This window comes from Morchella importuna (genome assembly GCF_003444635.1).
Source record: "Morchella importuna strain M04M26 chromosome Unknown Morimp01GS058, whole genome shotgun sequence".
Classification (NCBI taxonomy): domain Eukaryota; kingdom Fungi; phylum Ascomycota; class Pezizomycetes; order Pezizales; family Morchellaceae; genus Morchella; species Morchella importuna.
The window spans coordinates 167,357-186,049 of NW_025763455.1; the positions used below are offsets into that span (position 1 = coordinate 167,357).

General features: G+C 46.4%; 5 protein-coding genes across 5 annotated transcripts; 3 read left to right on the top strand and 2 right to left on the bottom strand.

The window, feature by feature from the left end:
• Positions 1-2,948: 2,948 nt before the first annotated feature.
• Positions 2,949-5,611, bottom strand: LAJ45_11179 (uncharacterized protein; the record flags this gene model as incomplete). The annotated part of the gene is made up of 8 exons (XM_046120689.1): positions 2,949-3,053; positions 3,124-3,416; positions 3,478-4,102; positions 4,164-4,292; positions 4,354-4,780; positions 4,835-4,893; positions 4,973-5,230; positions 5,423-5,611. The coding sequence occupies 8 exons, from the start codon at positions 5,609-5,611 to the stop codon at positions 2,949-2,951; spliced, it is 2,085 nt and encodes a 694-aa protein (XP_045966146.1).
• Positions 5,612-6,398: 787 nt separating this feature from the next.
• Positions 6,399-6,980, top strand: LAJ45_11180 (uncharacterized protein; the record flags this gene model as incomplete). The annotated part of the gene is made up of 2 exons (XM_046120690.1): positions 6,399-6,408; positions 6,457-6,980. The coding sequence occupies 2 exons, from the start codon at positions 6,399-6,401 to the stop codon at positions 6,978-6,980; spliced, it is 534 nt and encodes a 177-aa protein (XP_045966147.1).
• A 2,293-nt stretch (positions 6,981-9,273) lies between these two features.
• LAJ45_11181 (uncharacterized protein) lies at positions 9,274-9,693 on the top strand (the record flags this gene model as incomplete). Its single annotated transcript, XM_046120691.1, has 1 exon — positions 9,274-9,693. One exon carries the CDS (start codon positions 9,274-9,276, stop codon positions 9,691-9,693), a length of 420 nt encoding a protein of 139 aa, XP_045966148.1.
• A 3,412-nt stretch (positions 9,694-13,105) lies between these two features.
• LAJ45_11182 (uncharacterized protein) lies at positions 13,106-14,210 on the top strand (the record flags this gene model as incomplete). Its single annotated transcript, XM_046120692.1, has 8 exons — positions 13,106-13,161; positions 13,227-13,231; positions 13,281-13,405; positions 13,469-13,532; positions 13,666-13,672; positions 13,744-13,806; positions 13,878-13,970; positions 14,029-14,044. 8 exons carry the CDS (start codon positions 13,106-13,108, stop codon positions 14,042-14,044), a joined length of 429 nt encoding a protein of 142 aa, XP_045966149.1.
• Positions 14,211-16,820: 2,610 nt separating this feature from the next.
• On the bottom strand, positions 16,821-18,351 carry LAJ45_11183 (uncharacterized protein; the record flags this gene model as incomplete). The annotated part of the gene is made up of 7 exons (XM_046120693.1): positions 16,821-17,174; positions 17,339-17,421; positions 17,701-17,870; positions 17,990-18,014; positions 18,065-18,087; positions 18,176-18,193; positions 18,242-18,351. 7 exons carry the CDS (start codon positions 18,349-18,351, stop codon positions 16,821-16,823), a joined length of 783 nt encoding a protein of 260 aa, XP_045966150.1.
• Between the last annotated feature and the right edge of the window lie 342 nt (positions 18,352-18,693).

The following is an 18,693-nucleotide window of genomic DNA, read 5'->3' on the forward strand; positions in this document are numbered from 1 at the left end:
AACCGAGCACCTGTGGTTACTCAAAGACGGAAACTAGAGCATGCGCAGAATTCTAGAAACCGAGACATCCTTTATAGTGTTGTCAATTCGTGAGGCTAAAGCTCTCCAGTTCATGGATTATATCACTCCAGCTCCACGGGTGAGCTCGTCCATATCCAGGTATGGACTAAGCTAAACCCCGCAAAGAAGATGTGTTTAAAAGATGGGAGATCGATCGTTGTGTACGTGTAGGGAGAGTATAATATACAATACACTACATAATATAGGTACTCTACCTTTCAGATTTCTGTAGGCAGCTCCTGTGGTCAGCTCTGTACGAAGCGAGTTGCCACCCTTGATCACAAGCTTCGCATTTTAGCCTAAGTGCCATCATTCTGCATACTCGCAAAACATGAGGCATCACGGTCCGTACCGAATCCTCGGGATCTTGGCAATACGGGTACACCATACTGTAATTTGGGTGCAGGGGTACTCTACAGCCGCTTAAGCTTGTGAGAGGGGGGTAGGAGGATTAGGTAGCTATGGAGTTGAACAAGATCGATTTGGAGGCGTTGTATGTAAAAAGCACTCGAACTACGGCGAATCTAGTGACGCACACAACACAAAACAAGACGAGACTTCCATTATCTCGTCTCGTCATGCATCTGGAAAGAGCGGGCCGCGGGTCTTGTGGTTAAAGAGACCTGGGGTAGGTATCGCGAAAATTCTCGAGAACGCAGCTCGAGCACTAGAGTAGACGGTTTCCCTGGCCACCCAGACACCCCCTTCACTCGGACAGTTAAGGTAGAAAAGATAATATCAACGTTTTAAGTGGCTTCTGTACCTCCTCTCCACCATTGACTGGGTGTCCGAGTGGCTAGGGAAGTCGTCTACATCGAGAATTAGAGTTAGGGTTAGGTTTGAATGAATTCTCTACGAAATTTTTTTCGCGATGCATGGATTGACTTTCGTTTACTATCAGACCTCCGCCTGGAAAATGCTCCATTCCTCAACTTTTTTGCCTTGCACGCCTGTACCTACAATAGTCCATTCTTCAACTTTTTTTCTTGCCCACCTGTCTTATCTTCTCTCATGGCGTCCAAAAAAAACAAAGTCTCGAGACTTTTGTCTCGTGTACATGTGCATCACTAGGCAAATCCTTGGGAGAGTGTTAACTTGCCAGGATCTTATTTAACACCCAGGTGCAGAAGTACTCTACATAAAATACAGTACCGTCCAGGTAAAAAAAAAAATTACCCAAATAAACCAATTCCCGAAGCCGGTTCTCGGGACCCATACCCAAGGATAAGTTGGGCTTCCTAATTACGATCTATGTACTGCGGTTGCGGAGCTGTACCGGTACCAGTCCCATACAAAATCTGGTTGCAATGCGTATCGGGCAAGCGGATGTGACCACTAGGACACAGTCGCCGTTTTTCTCATATAGAAAGAGGATTGAGTAAAAAAACGGCGCTCGCGGTATGTCAGTCCAGGACCATATTTTCGTATTAGGGTTAGTGGCCCGTAACGAACTCAGAGCTCGAGTCAAAAACAGCGTCACGAACTCAGCCTGTCATGAACAGCAGTTTTTAACTAGCAATGCCATGAACTAACTTTGATGTCTACTCTAAATTCCCTAACCCATACCAAAATTCGTTTTCCACCACTGACTAGTTCATGACCATGACACCCAGCTTCCCTCAAGCCAGTTTTTAACCAGTTTAAACTGTCTTTCAGTAACTCAGTTTGAAACTTCCGGGCCCCTAATGGGGGCCTCAAATTACATGTAGGTACAGTGGCGGACAGTCAAAACCGACCTCTTGTACCTCAAGCGGGAACAAGTCTTAATCCGGAAGAGATTCTACCCAATTAGGATATTAAATTATCCATTGTCAAATTACATTACTCTATGCCAAATTTTCTAGAGTAGAGGCTATAGGGAGGTAACATCTTGTCTATTTTAAATACCTTCAGTAGGGGTGTTTAGAATAAATAACAAAACTATTTTACAGAACAATTTTCTTTTTCAGCAAGTGTTGCAGCGTTTAAGTTGAAGGATTGTTTAAGGGCCGCACCGGCCCTGACTGCAGGCAGTACTACAACCACGGAGATCTCGATCGATTTCTATTGGCCGCAACTTCCCCATCCGTCAATTTTAACAATACGTCAAGTGACGGCGAACGATTGTAGATCAAAAATTGATAGCCTTCGTAGTCCCCTGCTACCATTTTTTTCGATGGCGTTCTCTCAATTCTTCCTCCACCTCCTGTTTATCGATAAGCGAGTGTAAGTACAGCGAGAGGTGGCTAAAAACAAGGTTTGTATGGCTGGTTAAACATTAGACCACTCACATCTCTACAATCTTACCACTCAACCATCGGCACGATGTGTATGTGCAACGTAAAAACTTTTCTTGTGCAGTTTCCGCGTTAACCCACGTGCCGGGCTACGAAAGATCCTACTACTACGACAACAAAAAAAGTAAAGAAATCCTCTTATATGTAGTCAGTCATACACCGTGCGTAGTAGTCCGTGAGCCGTCTCGAGCCGAGATGGACCGTAAGCTGGAGCTGGCTCGGTTCCTTAAGGCCTTAGACTTACAGAGCTCAAGCCGTAGAGAAAAGCTCATAATATAACCTATAGCCCGGGCCCGTAAATAACCTGCATGGGGTCCATATCGCTTCTTCTAGAGATAGGTTCATATCTCACTTTAGATTGTATGCAATATAAGACTTCCAGCTCGAGGCTAAGCTCGCAAATCGGATAAACTTGGGACAGCTCGGCTCACAGAAGAAAAGGTAGTGTCATTCACATACACATGCTTTTCAATGTCTAACGAGAAGCTTTTATAATAGTTCACAATCCGAGTGACATATCGTGATATCGAGTTGAAATCGGCGGTTCGAATACTGCAGTAACTATGTATCTTAACAAACACATATCTATCTCATAAAAATAGGACAACCCTCTTAATTTATCTTTGCATTCGAGCCCTCATTTGCCAGAGAAATAACAGTCTTCACCGCACTCTCCAGATCATCAAATGCAAACAACGGTAATCCACTTTCACGTATCTAGGTTGCGATCATCAGCATCTTTATAAATAATCTCTAGAAAGTATATATATAAGATAGGAGGACTTACAATCTTCCTCCCCAAATCTTCATTTGTCCCTCTCAACCTAACCACGACTGGAACCTTGACGCCTAACTCTTCGAAGGCAATTACAATTCCTTCTGCAATCATGTCACACATTGTTATTCCACCAAATATATTCACTATTATGGCCTTTACACGCTGATCCTTTAGCAATAACCTAAATCCTTCTTTAACTGTCTCCTTAGTCGCTCTACCGCCAGTATCGAGGAAATTTGTTGGGGCACCACCGTGGTGCACTATCACATCGCATGTATTCATTGATAATCCCGCCCCGTTGACTACATGTACTTAGCGTTAACAAAAAAAAAAAAAAAAACATGCTCGTTTAGGTTAACTTACCAAGTGTTCCGATATTAGCGCCTTCTCCGGGTAGCTTGACATATGCAAACCCAGCCTTTTCTGCCTCTAATTCCTCTTCAACTTCGTTTTCAATATCCCGTAAAGCATGCAAATCTTTCTGCCTTCCTGCACTTCTAAATGCGGCATCATCGAATACGAACTCGACACTCTCCTCCTCGATCGATAGATTACCAGGTGTTACCGATATACTTGCTATGGACAAATTATATGCTTCACGAGTCCTAAAGATCTGCCATAAACTCTCCAGAAGTGGGAATATGTGCTCCAGGGCCCATTCCGGTAGTTCCAAGTGCTTCACAATGTTCTCCGCTGTGTGAGAGAGTGAGTCGGTATTATAGTCAACTGCAAATCCGGTAAGAGACGGTTTACTAGGTGAGCTGACAAAAAAGCACGGAGAGCTGGAGGAGCGATCGATTGTTAGTGAGAGTCCAAATTTTTGCGCAGTGTCTTTTGTGAACGATTCGTGAGCTTCGAGGTGCTCATGAGTGTCTATTCCAGTTTCTTGTAATATGTCGGCAGCTTGGCTCGGTCTGAGATGCAGGCTGCGGTGCTGAATAGGTGAACGGTACTTAAGTGGTCGAAAGCTTGTATGGTAATCTCGTTTCTAGGAAAACGGATTAGCTGGCTATCTTTTTGGGCGTGAAGGGGAACATATTCAAGCCTACCTGCACAGTCCGACCCAAGATTCCAAGATTACCTGCACTATGAACTTCTGGCACGAAGCCAAGAAGTTTTGCCATGCCTGGCCCAAATTGTGCTGGATCTTTTACCATAACGACCCCCGCCGACTCGAGCTACGACCCCAGCATAATTAGCAGTGTCAATAATCAATGTTAATGATAAAATACAACATACAGCCTTAATCTTATCACTCGCACCAACATCTCCCACTCCCCGAATGGCTCCTGCGTGACCCATTACCCTCCCTCCTAGTGTTGTGACGCCACCAATAAGTCCCATTACGGGCTTTCGCTCCCCCTTCCAACTACTCAAAATATCGGCCACCTCGAGCTCGGTATTTCCACCAACTTCACCAATGATAATGATACCCTTGGTGTGTTTATCCTCAAGTAGCACTTTAACTCCATCCACGAGAGTTGTTCCAGCAAGCCAGTCACCGCCTACGCCAATAACGAGAGATTGACCAAGATTTACACGTGTTGTAGAGGATACAGCCTCATAGGAAAGAGTCCCAGACTTGGCCACGATGCCGATACACCCAGAGGAAAAAGAAGGATACGGCATGAAACCGATACGGGTACGGGTATGTGGGTTGATTATTCTGAGGCGACTGTCAGAAAACGATACGCAGTAATGATTACAAGTTGAAGCCTACCCAGGAGAATTTGCCCCTATGAGCCTGGTTTTTGATTGTGTTTTAAGCATACTATGAATCTAACTCTTTTGTCAGCCTGTCCATAATTGATTTTAAGACAAATGGAAAGATAGGACGGACGCCAACTCAAACTCATACCTCGAGGATATCATGAACAGGAACGTGTTCAGCAACTGCAACTACTAGCGGGATTTCAACTTCAATTGCCTCCTTTATGGCATTGGCCGCGTACTGTGCTGCTACGAAGACAGCCGTTGCATCTGGCTTCAAATATTTCATGGCTTCTGTCATTGTTGGAAACAGGGGAAGCCCTAGATGAGCCCCCCTCTTATTAGGGCTCACACCGCCTACTATTTGAGTACCATAGTCAAGCGATTGCAGTGCATTTGCGGTTGCCTGAATTAAATCAGTACTTATAACATATGCGAGCGCCCTCCAAGAAAATAGACTGGGAGATGGAGGAGGAGGGAGCAGTTCTATATAAAAGAGTGTTTTTCTTACCTGCTTTCCTAAAACGCCAAACAAAAATTAGATAACTTGTTTCAATTGATCAAATTGGAGCTGTACTGCTGGTTTCCATGATATAACGCACGAACCTGTGAACCCTTGATACATAACCCTCGTAGACGCACCAACCTTCAAGTTCCCAAGCGTCTTTTCATATTTATCATTTCCCCCTCTGTAGATCAAGGGAACCTTTGGCTGTGTAGTTGAATAGCTGCGGGCACCGACGGACAAGCGGGAGACCACAGCCCGGTGCTCAAAGAACCTCTGCATTGTGCCAGCTTTCCACAAGGGATCTATAACCCACAACTAGATACCGTAGCTACTAACGAAACCAGTAGATGTAGCAAATAGTTCACGATCAAGCGTTTAGGGATGGAAATCTGCCGTATCTCTTCTATATGCGGTGTAATCGAATCGTATAACCCAACTGTCGTTGAATGAAATGGCTGTATGGAGCTCAATTGTCAAATGACAACTGTGCTTTACGTCTTTGGCCAACTAGATGGAGATAAATGCCGCAGTGAGATGGTGTACTTGCCAAAATAAAAAAGTGCTTTCTTTGATGCCTTACCTCTACCAACAGCTAGCACAAAAGCAATTCGGCAACGGCATGTTGTCAGGATGCCAAGCGTTGTGGAGAGAAGCCGAGATCCGGGGTATCTTGACAACGCTTATTTTCTCGCTTCAGACCCCTGCTGGCAGCAGCATCACACTCTCCCCTAACCCTACCTTTATTACCAGTAAGGTGAAGCATATGTAATCCGTATAGCACCGTCTTCCTCTTATCTGTATCTGTTTAACTTGAGCATAAATACTGCAACAGATGCGCTGATTTCTGTACATTTTCTAACAAAACTCATCTAACCTGGTTACACGGCTTAAGCTCAACCTCACCTCAAGTCAATGCGGTGAATCCTTAGCTCGTGCGAAGTTTTTGGTCGGATTCAAATTTGAACTCTCTTTTTCTCACGACTTAAGATCCCAAAATCCTCCTCTACGCTCCCTCTTCTCTCTTGTACCTATACCATTCTGTATTTCAACTTTACTTGTCCGCAAAATGAGCACAGGTATTCCATTTCTTTCCTCCTACCAACTTCAGCTAACCGTGGTTCCAGAACTCTCAGACAGTTTAAAAAAGCTCTCGCTCGCACAATCTGCAAAGACTCCCGCTCAGAAAAAGAAGAAGCTCGTGGTTGCCGACTCCTGGGAAGATGAAGAAATATCCGACGACGAACCAGTAGAGACTCCCGATAAAGTCCCATCACCTCCGCCGCCCACCCCTACCACGCCCCATTCACTCGGCCACTCACAGGATAGCTCGAGTGTATCCTCTATTGCCAGCCCACGAGGCTCCTCAAGCGCCCCTCGCGACAGTTACATTGAAACACCCGATGCACTCTCACGAGATGGGTCCTCAGCTAGCAGCGAGAGAACCGTTAGACCAAGAACGACAGATGCGGTAGCCAGAAGACTGATTGCCGGAGCACTGGGTGTGAAGTCAAAGAGCACAAAGGAGCAAAGGGAGTACGATGCTGCTGTACGAGCGGCTGAAAAGAAGAAGAGGGACGCGGAGCGAGAGAAGAAGAAGACTGAGGAGGCCGAGAGGGAAAGACTCAGGACATCAATTTGGGAAGATTAGAAATGAAATTGTGTGGGGATCATTTGCGTTAAAGGACCTGGGTTGTTTGCTTTTTGTTTGTTTCTTTAAGGAACAGGGTGTTTTGTTTGCCTTGTTAATCACCATATATTGGTTGGCTAGATGCTTTAATTGTAGATCTTTATCTGTGGGAGCTCACCCACACCGAACCTATCAATCTTGAGGCGCCATGGAGTCTTTTGGCCCGTGGATGCAACTGTAGCTGTCCCTAATCCGTTGTAGTACGTTACAATTTTAAAAAGGAAATGGGTACTGCTCATCGTTGACCCTTCTATCGTTCTTATTATATCCAGAAGGAATCTTGAGCTCAGCTCCATTATAGACATGTTCTTGGCCATGAGTGCTCTGATCAATTCCTCAACGGCCTGGTGGATGAGCGCCCTTAAAGTGTCGAGGTTCACTATAGTATGTAAACATATTTAATCAACAGCAGTTGAAACACGGAGAAATTTAGCCTTAGAATTCGTTCCGCCTCATATACGCCCATGTGAAGTTATATTAAAGTACAAGTAGTTTCCGGCCTTCGGCCGGTACTATATGTATATCAATCAGTCCAATATACAGGCAAGCCGCTTTGCGGCTTATTTGTCTATTTGCCTGTCAGTCGGGGCTCTCAGGCCGCTGCGCGGCCCCCGACCCCTCCTAGCAGGCAAAGTCCATCACTATATCTAGATCTGATCTGGTCAATATGTGACTTTTCTGATATATTATCCCCATATATCAACGGATAAGTCAGACAATTTCTCCAGTTAAAACTACAGGTATATCCCTTTAACAGCTACCAAACTGCTAAAATCGAACCACTATCGATTCCCAGAACCAGTAGAAACCCTATTAACACTCTAACACCACTCAGCACAATACCCTATGTTATCCAACACAACATGTTTCAAGTGAAACAAAAACATCTCTCAATGAACCAATCAGAAGACTATAAAAGCACATTGCATATGCAGGTTATAATTATATACTTATTAGATGTGTATACACACATACTACGAACACCAGGCTACTCTTAGGAACAAGACAATAAACGGTTTGCATCGACGCTAAGTACAATGTTACAGTACTGCAAGCTGCGAAATATCTGGCTTTCTGGATTTCCGATTCATGCCTCACGAAAACGTTCGCAACTTTCAATGTTTCCTTCATTCATAGGACACATCTACAGACCCACGTTCCAACACGACACAGGAGGTTTCCCGCGACTTTGTATCTCGCCTCGGTCCGAGTTACAGTACTTACTCCCAAAAATATAGTCACTGAGCTCATCAATATAAGATATTCATTCAACTTTTCAAATATTTAGGTACATAGCCTTCATTATAACATTAGAAATCGTGTCTGCCTTTCTACAAGATCTCCGACTCTCTATCGACATACACCTCATAAATTTTTATGCTATATGTATTTGTGCTTTCCTTATTAAGAAAATCTCTACTGCTAGCTTTCGCGTGACCACATATATGTAGTGACTCTTCATAAGCAATGCGTGGCACAAGATCCCTTTCGCAACATGAAAGCTTTACTTCCTCAACGGCCACAACTCACGCTCTTTCATCATATGGCCCACCGCTAGAGCCAAACATCACATCGGGGTATATATACTCAGCAAGCAAAATCGACACCCCATGGGTTAACTTATAATAGTGCTAATCTTCGCAAGTTATCAAACTAACACGTACGCTCTTTATCGGCCTGTAGATACGCATTCCTTTTCTCCGGATCCCAGTTAGAGACATTGAGCTTTTTCGACAAGTTATATCTTCGATATCTTCAATTGTGCCACCATCTATTTCACAACAACATAAACATAAACGGCCCCAAACCAGGCTTTCACAAAATGTGGTTTTGTACCAAGACTCGAGTGATTTCTCATGATGTAAATTTGGGTTTGATACATTAATTGATTAATTCAGGTAAATGCAGCTCTCCAGCGCTAGCTATAATAACTTTGGACACCATGGTCACAATGTCTGCCGAGGTTGGTGAATTCAACATCCAATCCCGTCAACGATCGGCATACAAGTTACTTCCATCTTGAAAGATGCGATACGAGGTTCCTTCAGGTACGTTCTTCTCTTTCATTTTTTTGACCCAGTTTCAAAGCTACAGCTTGTCATCTTTGAAGAACGTATCCTATATAAAAGCCCCACAATTCGTGTTTTAAATCTTCATCGCCATACCTAGACACAAAACCGCATCCATAACTATAACTACAACCTCACGATATTAACTCACAGCTGCAACTAGCTTCCTTCAGTTACACACCACCATGCAGCCCACCAACACCCAACACACCCACATCATGAATCCCCAACTCCGCATCACCACCACCCTCCCCGCCCCCACCACCGCACCTCCCCGCCCCACCCCGCTCGCCACCGCCCGCCTCGCCGTCTTGCACTTCTGCCAATCCTTCCACGACCTCAAGACCCGTCATTTCGCTTTCCGAGCCCATCTCCAAGAGCGTCTCAACTACAATATCTCCTTCCACCACTACTGCGTCGTTGAGCAGCTGTACAGCGAGGACGTGCTCGGCCAGATGCACGCCAACAACGTGACGCTGTTTCGGAACTTTGCGGAGATGCGGCGCATGTGGGAGGTGAGGGAGAGGAACCTCTTGGAGAGGTTGGCGGTACTTGAGAGGGCGGTGTGGAGGTTGGAGATTGAGGGTTTGCAGATGAGGGACTAGTATTGTGTGGTTTTAGGCATGCATATTGCGCAGTAGTACTGATGTCTAGATCTAGCTCGCGATTGTTAGCGGTACTAAAAAAGATAAGATAAAAGACTAGCTTATCAGCAGTACTGAAAAAGATAGGATAGAATTAAGACTAGGTAGTCGGCATTACGGCCCTACGGATGGGCAAGAACAGGGCTTAATTTCGGCCATCATTATTTAGGAGCGAAAAAATTGAATCCATTCACCCGGCCCGGCCGGCCAATACTTACAAGCATTCCCTCCTACATTTGGTTTAGTCGACCAAAAAGTCTGATCTCGCCAGTTTAATTTAGCCTAAGTGACTTCTAGTTATTTCCCAACCACAACCTAACCCAGCCGGCCGGGTCTTCGCCGCGGTGAAATGGGTCCCGAGATAGTTCACACACGCGTCAACGGTCCCTTCTTCCCTCCCTCCCTTCTTCGTGTCAAGCGAGGGGGGCCACGTTGCGGGCGGGTGGAAATTTGATATCCGGGGAATTGGGGCCGGGTTCATGGGTTGTCACTCGGCTGGGAACAGTATCCGTCTACTCTATCTATGCCTTAATTATGTAGTGTCCCTGGATTTTATTAGAGTAACGTCTGCTAGTGCTGTGGCTACACAACCCGGACGCAATCCGTGTAATATTTTCGAATAGACGTTTGTGACCCTCCGGCCGCGTAGAGACTGTTAGATACGCGTGTTTAGCTCACGTCACGTGTCGAGTACGCGAAGCAGTATACATGTGATTCGTACCTGAAATACATGTAATTACATGTGCGGAGTAGAATACATGTAGACATTTGTTTATCGGTACCATGTGAATCTTCGTTCATGTGCGCTTACTGGGATTACAATATGATCATCTTTCCATTCCATTAGGAGACGCCTTTAAGTTCTAGAAAACATTCTATCAACGTTACCGAGTGACATCGTATGATTAACGATACGAACGCCCTATATGAGATTCTCTAGATCGAATACATAGCTGATATCTCGAACCAACATAAACGGCGCCCCCCCCCCCCCCCCACGGAGAGGCTTTAAGATGTTCTTTTTCCTTTCATACTTGGTTTGAGATTGTCCCATTCCGTGACGTGGTGAATCCCCTCCGCGCGAGCTAGCATCGACATTCTCCTTTGAGGTTCCCTATCAATTCTCAATTCGTCCCTCAGAACTAGGCCTACTTCCTTTTTCAGCATGAACCACTCGGGGGTACGTCGACTTTAGGTTGAATAGACACATCAAACTCAGCTCAAACAGTACCTGGATCGATACGGTAGATCGAAATGGGCAAGTCAGACTGATTACTTATTGTCCTGCATTGGATCCAGCACAACCTGCTACTGCAGGAACTTGTTAATATGTATGAAGAGTAGGAGGCCGGTAGAGTATGGGGTTGGCCCTGGTTGGGGGGCATGCGGCATGCACACCCCACTGCAGCTGCCGTAAAGCAAAGCGCGTTGTTATTTGATAGACGACCAGAAAAAAAAGGCACATATGTGAAATCAGTCAGACATATGTCCACCATTGGAAGTTCCCCCTAGTTCATTACTCTACTACGGCATTTCGTGAGTTCCACGCAATTCACCACTGACCACCCTTAAGCTTGAGCTTGAGCTGCTGTTCTGCACCAAGCACGACATTTCTTTTCTGCCCTCGACCCCATAGTTAGGTTCTGATCTATTTCCCCTCTAGCACTCCCGAGAGTCCCAAAGAAAAACCCACACTGACCGCTCTCCCAGCTTGGCGCAACCGGCTCTCCCACTCCCGCTAAATTCCAGGTTAATGGGACCAAATGCACTGACATTATCTCTTTCCCCTACCTCGGGAATGACGACCCACGAGCTTGGGGATTGGAGCTGTTTCGTTCTTCATTTCAATCCCAGCATCGTGACCCAGCTAGCTGGGGGGAAGGAAGGAAGAGGACAATGTCCAATGTCCCACGGAGATTGTTTCTCCCACTCTTCTCTACTCTATGTGCCCCCCCGGGTTTACGCTAAAAGGGTCACCTACCTGCTATTTAATATATCTGGAGTTTTGACCCATTTTTGCGACGGGACCGGGATGACTAGTTTCCATGCCACCGGAAATCCTGTCGGACCGTCCCATCCCATCCCATCCCATGCCTATCCATGCCCATGCCCATCGTTTCTGACCCCAAGCGTGGGAGGGTAGAAGGCACGGTAGAATGAGCTTAATCACCAATGTAGGTACCAAATGTTTTCTTACCAGGAAGATTGAGGTCGCAGTTTGAGTAGAGTACTTAGTTTGCTCGCTCCCCCCCACGGTGGTTGTGTAACATTAACAGCTCGCGCTAGGGTACCGATAGCTAGCTGGGTACCCTAGCTAGAGAACATCGGGAACATAGAGTAGAGTATTCCCCCATCTCAGTCCCCTTCCGTATGTCTCGCCCGTCCGGCCGGGTTTCCAACTACGGCGCATCGGTACGGTGTGGTATCTGTGTAGTAAGATACAATATCAAATATCATAATTATGATATGTACCCGCTACTCTAACTACACCATGTAGAGTGTATGTACATACCCAGCTAGACTAGAGTAGTAGTAGCGCATGAGCGACATGATCTGAGCTGGCCAAAGCCTCTAGCACGAACACGCACTGCTGCTTATCCTAGAGTAGAGTAGAGCTGAGTAAGTACTCTACTCTACACACGTAGAGTACATATGTAGAGTACGCCCCAATTGCAATGCATTGCAAATCTGGTCGTCAGCTAGGGCACGAATATACGGATCGCAAAGTGGTATTTCCTTAACCCGGTAGAGCCGAATTAGGTGGGGGTTGTCCAGCTATATGTAGGTACATGTATGTACTAACTCTAGATACATGTAGGTACATGTAGGGATGCGACTGCTCTAAGCAGAGTTATTGGGGGCGATAGTCGAAGTGTAAGCGCGCGCCCCACTGCCACTGCCACTGCCACTGCCACTGCCACTGGTACTCTACTCTGGTGGGTGCTAGCTAGAAGAAAACTGTTACTGTAGGCGCCTATGCAAATTCCCAGCCACGCGCAGAAACCTAACCCTTGACACCACGCTACATCCCCCAAAGAAGAACAGATCGCGTTATTTCTTATATATCAAATAAAATAGCAGATTGTCCCTCCACTCCCATCTAATGAACACTCCACACACGCAAAAAGGACTACGATGAGTACATGTACTGTCTTCACTCTCCAGCTGTGCTTATTTAGCTAGCTAGCTAACCGGCGAATTTTCAACCCCAAGCCTTTAATTCTGATGGGCCCGGCAGCGGCGGTCATTGTGGGGGGTGATAGCTACGTATATTGTAACGCATCAAACTACCGCTGTATCGATCTCGAACGATAAGAAGTTTGAGTCTATGGACAATAGAGAGGTTCTGCAGGCAGTATACATACATGCATCCATGGCAACAGCAGGGGTTCAAGCTCCAAAGGTAATGCGAGACATGGGGTCTGCAAAGTATGTATCAATAGGGGTTACACGATGTTAGTGAAGAGGTCAGTCTGTACTAACTTTGTGCACAGGCCAAGTAAACGAGCAAGATGATTGGCTCAAGACGAAAACTTCACCAAATCCAGGCATGATATGCATATATGCTCCCGAGAAAGTGGGAGTCCACCTGCAAACCCTCTCTAATAGGGTGGTCAATGTGGAGAAGGAGGGCAAAGTGTCAAACACCCAGATGACGGTCCTACAGGAGAGGGTTAGCAATCTTAGTGCGAAAATCAACAATCTTGGTACGAGGATTGACAATCTTGATTTGAAGGTTGAGCAATCAAGAGCAAGCTCAGCCGCGTCGACCAAAAAGTGGATCTCACGCTCAACATCCTGTTTGGACAAACCATTCTGAAAGCTATTAGTGGCGACAGAAAACAACTACGTGATGTTTTACTCATGATCGAGGAGTTCGGCGAGAAGTCGTTAGTGAGGTGGTGAGGATTACGGTTCGGTGGGGTCAAAAAGGGAACGGGTTAGTGGCCCCATCACTCTTTCAACTACACAAGACCATCGGCCAGAGACTGACTAGAATCGGGGTGTCAGTTCTTCGTGTTTCCCGTGGGCTTACCAGCTGTTCGCTGCAGAATTTCACTGGCCCACTAGTGCGTAGGGGTTTTACCACTACAAAGACAATTCACAGCACTTGTCGGGTTATATATACTGACTCGGTGGCTAAGTGGAACCACATCCATGTTGGTCAGAACTCCCCGAAGTCCTCTGCTGGCCCTGCTCAGTCAGCATACGTTACCTGGGAGCGTTTTCTTTTATAGGTAAGGTGGGTTCTAAACTAGTCTTTGGAAACATGACATCGTATTAACGGTTTGTCAGGACGAGACCATTATGAAAGGCCAGCTAGGCGAGTTGATATATGTATTTCTGAGCATCGCAAGGTGGTCAACTTGCTCGTTGTATCCTTGGTCGAACAAACGGAGGGAGCTGGAGAGTGGTACGACCTGTGGGGCTTTTGGTCAGGAATGACCAAGCTTTCTGTACTTAAATTAGAACTTTGATTCTGATCTTTGAAAGTTTATCTAATCTCTTTGATCTCATCTACCAGTTAATCTCAGACAGGGGTCTTTCCCGAAGCGTAAGCGAAGGATTGGGGAGACTTCATAGACGCTAGACTGCCGGCAAGTGGCAACCGGCGCTTGAGCTGGTGCCAGAAGAAAACTGCCAGGGTGTCGCTAGGCACCTTTATGATTCTCCTGGTACCAGATATCAGTCCAAGAATTACGCAGTGATTCAGTCTTATGTTAGGGGATTTCCTGGCACCGGTCTGAAATCTACGTTCAAGCCACGCTGGAACCCCGCCCTTTCTCTGAAAGGCTAAATGACAGGCAGTAGACTAAAAGGATATGAATGACCCGGCTCCCTCCACGTCCCCACGTCTCGAATGGGAACGCATTTACTTTTTCTTCTCTTCCTTTCTCCGGGGCTCGGTGATGTTTCGGCAACCCGTGGGTGGGGGAGCAAGGGCCTCACGGTATACCATAAGGGTAGATATCGATATAGTCCGCGGCGTTGGACACTTCAAAACGGGCCGCTAAATCACAGATCGCGAGGACCTCCACGTAGGTGCTAGCACATGGGAAGGTCACGTCCATATTGGGTGCTCATTATGGAGGGTCACGTCTACTCTTGGGGATTTTTCCCCCATGAGTGGGGAGGAGTGGGGGGAAAGAAGTAGAGCGTGTCAAGGGGATTTAGATCGCGATGTCTCCTCGGACAAATACCGATATCCAACGGGCCAGACAGCTACATACATACATGAGAAGACCTGATTAGGAAGGCTCGAGGAGGAAAAGAAAACAAACATTTTGAAACATCAAACCCCCACACATTCACCATCCCCCACGATTTTGTACCTAATACGAGTGATATCTTGTGAATTTCATTTATCACTGGATTGGGGGTTGTTATTTGTCCGTTTTTTTATTTTTTTCATTTTTTTTTTGGCCCGATCGAGAGGGGGGGGGGGGGGTTAGGGTATCTTGTGATTTCTGAGACTGAATCTCCGAGCATTGTTTTCGACCATAGCAATTTATATGGTTATGAGACCGCATGTTGATTGATATATATCGCAGCAGAGTGTACATGGATCATGTTGATGAAACACACGAGGTACATCACACCGAACCATTCGCTGGGAGGGCTCAAGCCTGGAAGTGGTGGAAGTGGTGAGAACGAACCATGGACCTGTTTTATTTCATTTTTGCGGGAGGGAAAGCTGTGACTAAAGTTTTCAGACTAGGTCATCCAGTTGGGTGGCTAGGGGGGCACTGGTTGGGAGGCGCACGGTGGTAGTCGGTGGGGGAGGAGGAGAGGGGCGCGGAGAAGGATTGGAGGGAAGTGTATGGCTATCTTGGTACTCGCAAAGTAGGCAAGTAGGCATTTTGCTGCCTACCTTGCCTTTTTGCTTTAATTACTCCAAAAAGAAAATATATTTGTGGGGGAGAATTAGAAGCCTTGGTAAGCTTTGACCACAACACCAGGAATTCAGGATGTGGATTAGTTATGGTATATCGCACTAAACCCCTGGACGGTAAGCAGGGTTCCCGAATGGGATGTGAGGTGCAATTAATGTAAGATGGCCAAATTACTAACCGGCCTTGGTCGGTGTGTTTATATCAGTGTCCCAGCGTTTAACTGGGTGTTTGTTTCTTGGTACCTCCTGGCACCCGGGCCATGGTTCACCTATGATAGCTACCCTGGCTCATCTTGCCCATCTGCTTGCTCATCTCATGTCAATCAGTCGCAATTTCATAGGCAGAGAGTTGAAGTTAACCACTCTACCGCAGTACTTGGTTGACGACGACACCCCATGATGGCTACGACTACGGAAACGCCTCGCGCTCGGTGGTGGTTCCGTGATCCAGGTAAGGGAGCAAAAGCCAATCTCTGCTCGTTCTTTACCTATCACCCTCAATCAATCCCGTGCAGAATTCGCGCGGTGAAGAGAATCCTCGCCGACCACATTTTTTTATTATCGCAGTGAGGTGATTGTGATGGGATGTGATGTGCGAAAACGCAAGCCAAAATCACATTCCCTAGCTACCCGTACCCAAGAAACATCCATTCAAGCTTGTCGAGTGGGTTTGGTTGTAGACTTGAAAAAAAAGCGGGCAACCCCCACGAAAGCACCCCTTTTTTTCTGCCATTTAATTCCTATTTTCGTATTTATCTCTGTTTATCTATCTTACTCGGGGACATCTCGTGAGAGCTCACTCGGTCACAGGGCCGGAATAAAACTCTCATTGGTTCCTTTGATACTCACCGCAGGAGATGTGAATTGTAGTGCTTGAGTGGAGAGATAGGACTTTTTGAAACAAAATGAAGGCAGTAGCGAAGGAGAGAAAGACATTTCCCCACGAGTGCGAGTGAAGGTAGGTATGCGATTATCAACATGCACATGACGGCTTAATCCGGTCGACGAGTAGATACATACGCTTTTTCTTTTTCTTTCCTTTTGTCTCTCGCATGGGGAAAAAAGTAGGCAAGAAAAGTAGGCAACTGAGATTATGTTTCGCTCATCGCCTCCACCCCCCCCCGGCATCACTCTGTTGGTACTAGTCCTTTAATTCCCAGCGCCACAGCTATGGATCAGGTCCGCGATACCTAATTCAAACAACCGTCCTCTTTTCTAATTTCAATAGGCCCTTCTCCTCTAGATAATCCACGATGATCTTGACCGCTTCCTCAACGCTCACTTTGTCTGTCTCGATCCTAAGTTCCGGGTTCTCGGGCGCTTCATATGGCGCAGAAATCCCAGTGAAATCTTTGATTTCACCAGCACGAGCCTTCTTGTAGAGTCCCTTGGGATCGCGAGATTCGGCGACCGCAATGGGGATATCGATATGAATCTCGATGAAGGGGATTGATTCGTGGACCCTCCGGGCTGCGGCACGGTCCGCAACGTATGGGGAGATAAAAGAGGTGATTGCGACTGTGGAAGCGTCTGCAAACAGCTTGGATACCTAGTATAATCGTGGCTGTTAGCAACGGTGATCCTTGTGAGAGGGCTGTGGTGGCTGCCATGCTGATCATGGTGGTGGTGGTGGTGGTGGTGGTGGTGGTGGCGAATGCAAAAGGGGAGCGGGAGCGGGGGCGGGCACTAAGCTGCGGTGAACAGGTAACCTACTTCAGCTATGCGGCGAATATTCTCGTTGCGGTCCTTCTCGGAGAAACCGAGGTCTTTGTTTAGGCCGAAACGAACATTGTCCCCTGTGACCCTCGTGAACTGGGAGTCAGCCACTCGTTTTATCCCAATCAATTGGTCGTGTTCCAACGCTGATGTCGCGATCCCGAGCACCATCACCGTCCACTAATGAAAAAATAATAAAAGTCTCCCCTTGCGCGAGAAACAATTTCAAACAAGCGCTGCCCATGCGATGCAGTGATGCCATTGCAACTGAACCGCATAGCTCCATGCGCTCGATGGAAACATTCTCCAGAAAATCAAGGCATAAACAGGCAGAAACGAATTACACAATCGATACATACCGTCCAATCTGTAGGCAGCTACACCGTTGTGTAGCAAGTGCTGCTCCAGCGCTGTAGCGATTGTCGACTTCCCCGAGGCAGACAGACCCGTGAGCCATATCGTGAAGCCCTGTTGTCCACGAAGAGTATTACGCTCTTCACGTGTAAGACCCGCATGCCACGTAATATTGCTTTATTACCCACAGGGAAAAAGGAACGGAGAAAACGTTAGTAAATTATGTATTTCTTTAAATCTGGCAATTGACGATGATGATGATGGAGAGAGGACGCTCAGGCAGCAGCCACTCACGTTGCCATGATTCTATCGGAGGATGCTGCAGAAGGTATATGCGAAACCGTTAAATTCAATTGGGGGGGGTAAAACGATGAGGCTCGACGAGCGGGGTACTTGAAAGTTTTGCGAGGGTCAGCTGCAACGATCTGCAAGATTCAATACAGTAAACCAATTATTTCTGGGGGACATGGAAAGGCTCACTTTTTTTTATGATCCTGTCTATTTCCCTCTTTGACCTGGGGAGCAGTAGCAGTAGGCGAGAGTTACAAACTAGTACGCCAGAAGTTCAAAATGATGATGATGATGATGAGGAGGAGGAGGAGGAGGAGGGGTAGGTATCTTGAAGGAAACTTTTTCTTTTCCCCTTCGTTTTCCATTCATCCTTGAGGAGGTTGTTGTTTCCCCACCCGCTCTAGCATTCCCGTGCAATGACGTGCTTTTTGGACCCTGAAACGAAAGACGCCATATTGACCCCTACTCTACTGTAGTCAAGGGTACAGCAGGTACTACTACATACATCTACACACTACTTGAGCATAATTGATTGATTGATAATTGCATATTAATATACCTCCAACTTCCAAACTCTTATTCGGAGTTCCTATATCTTTAACTGAGTAGTACACGCGACTGTAGGTACGTGTATGCACCTTTTAGTAGGTGTAACCATCAACTATCACCGGCTTTCTCCCCAGCGCATGCAGTTGATGCAGGAAAAA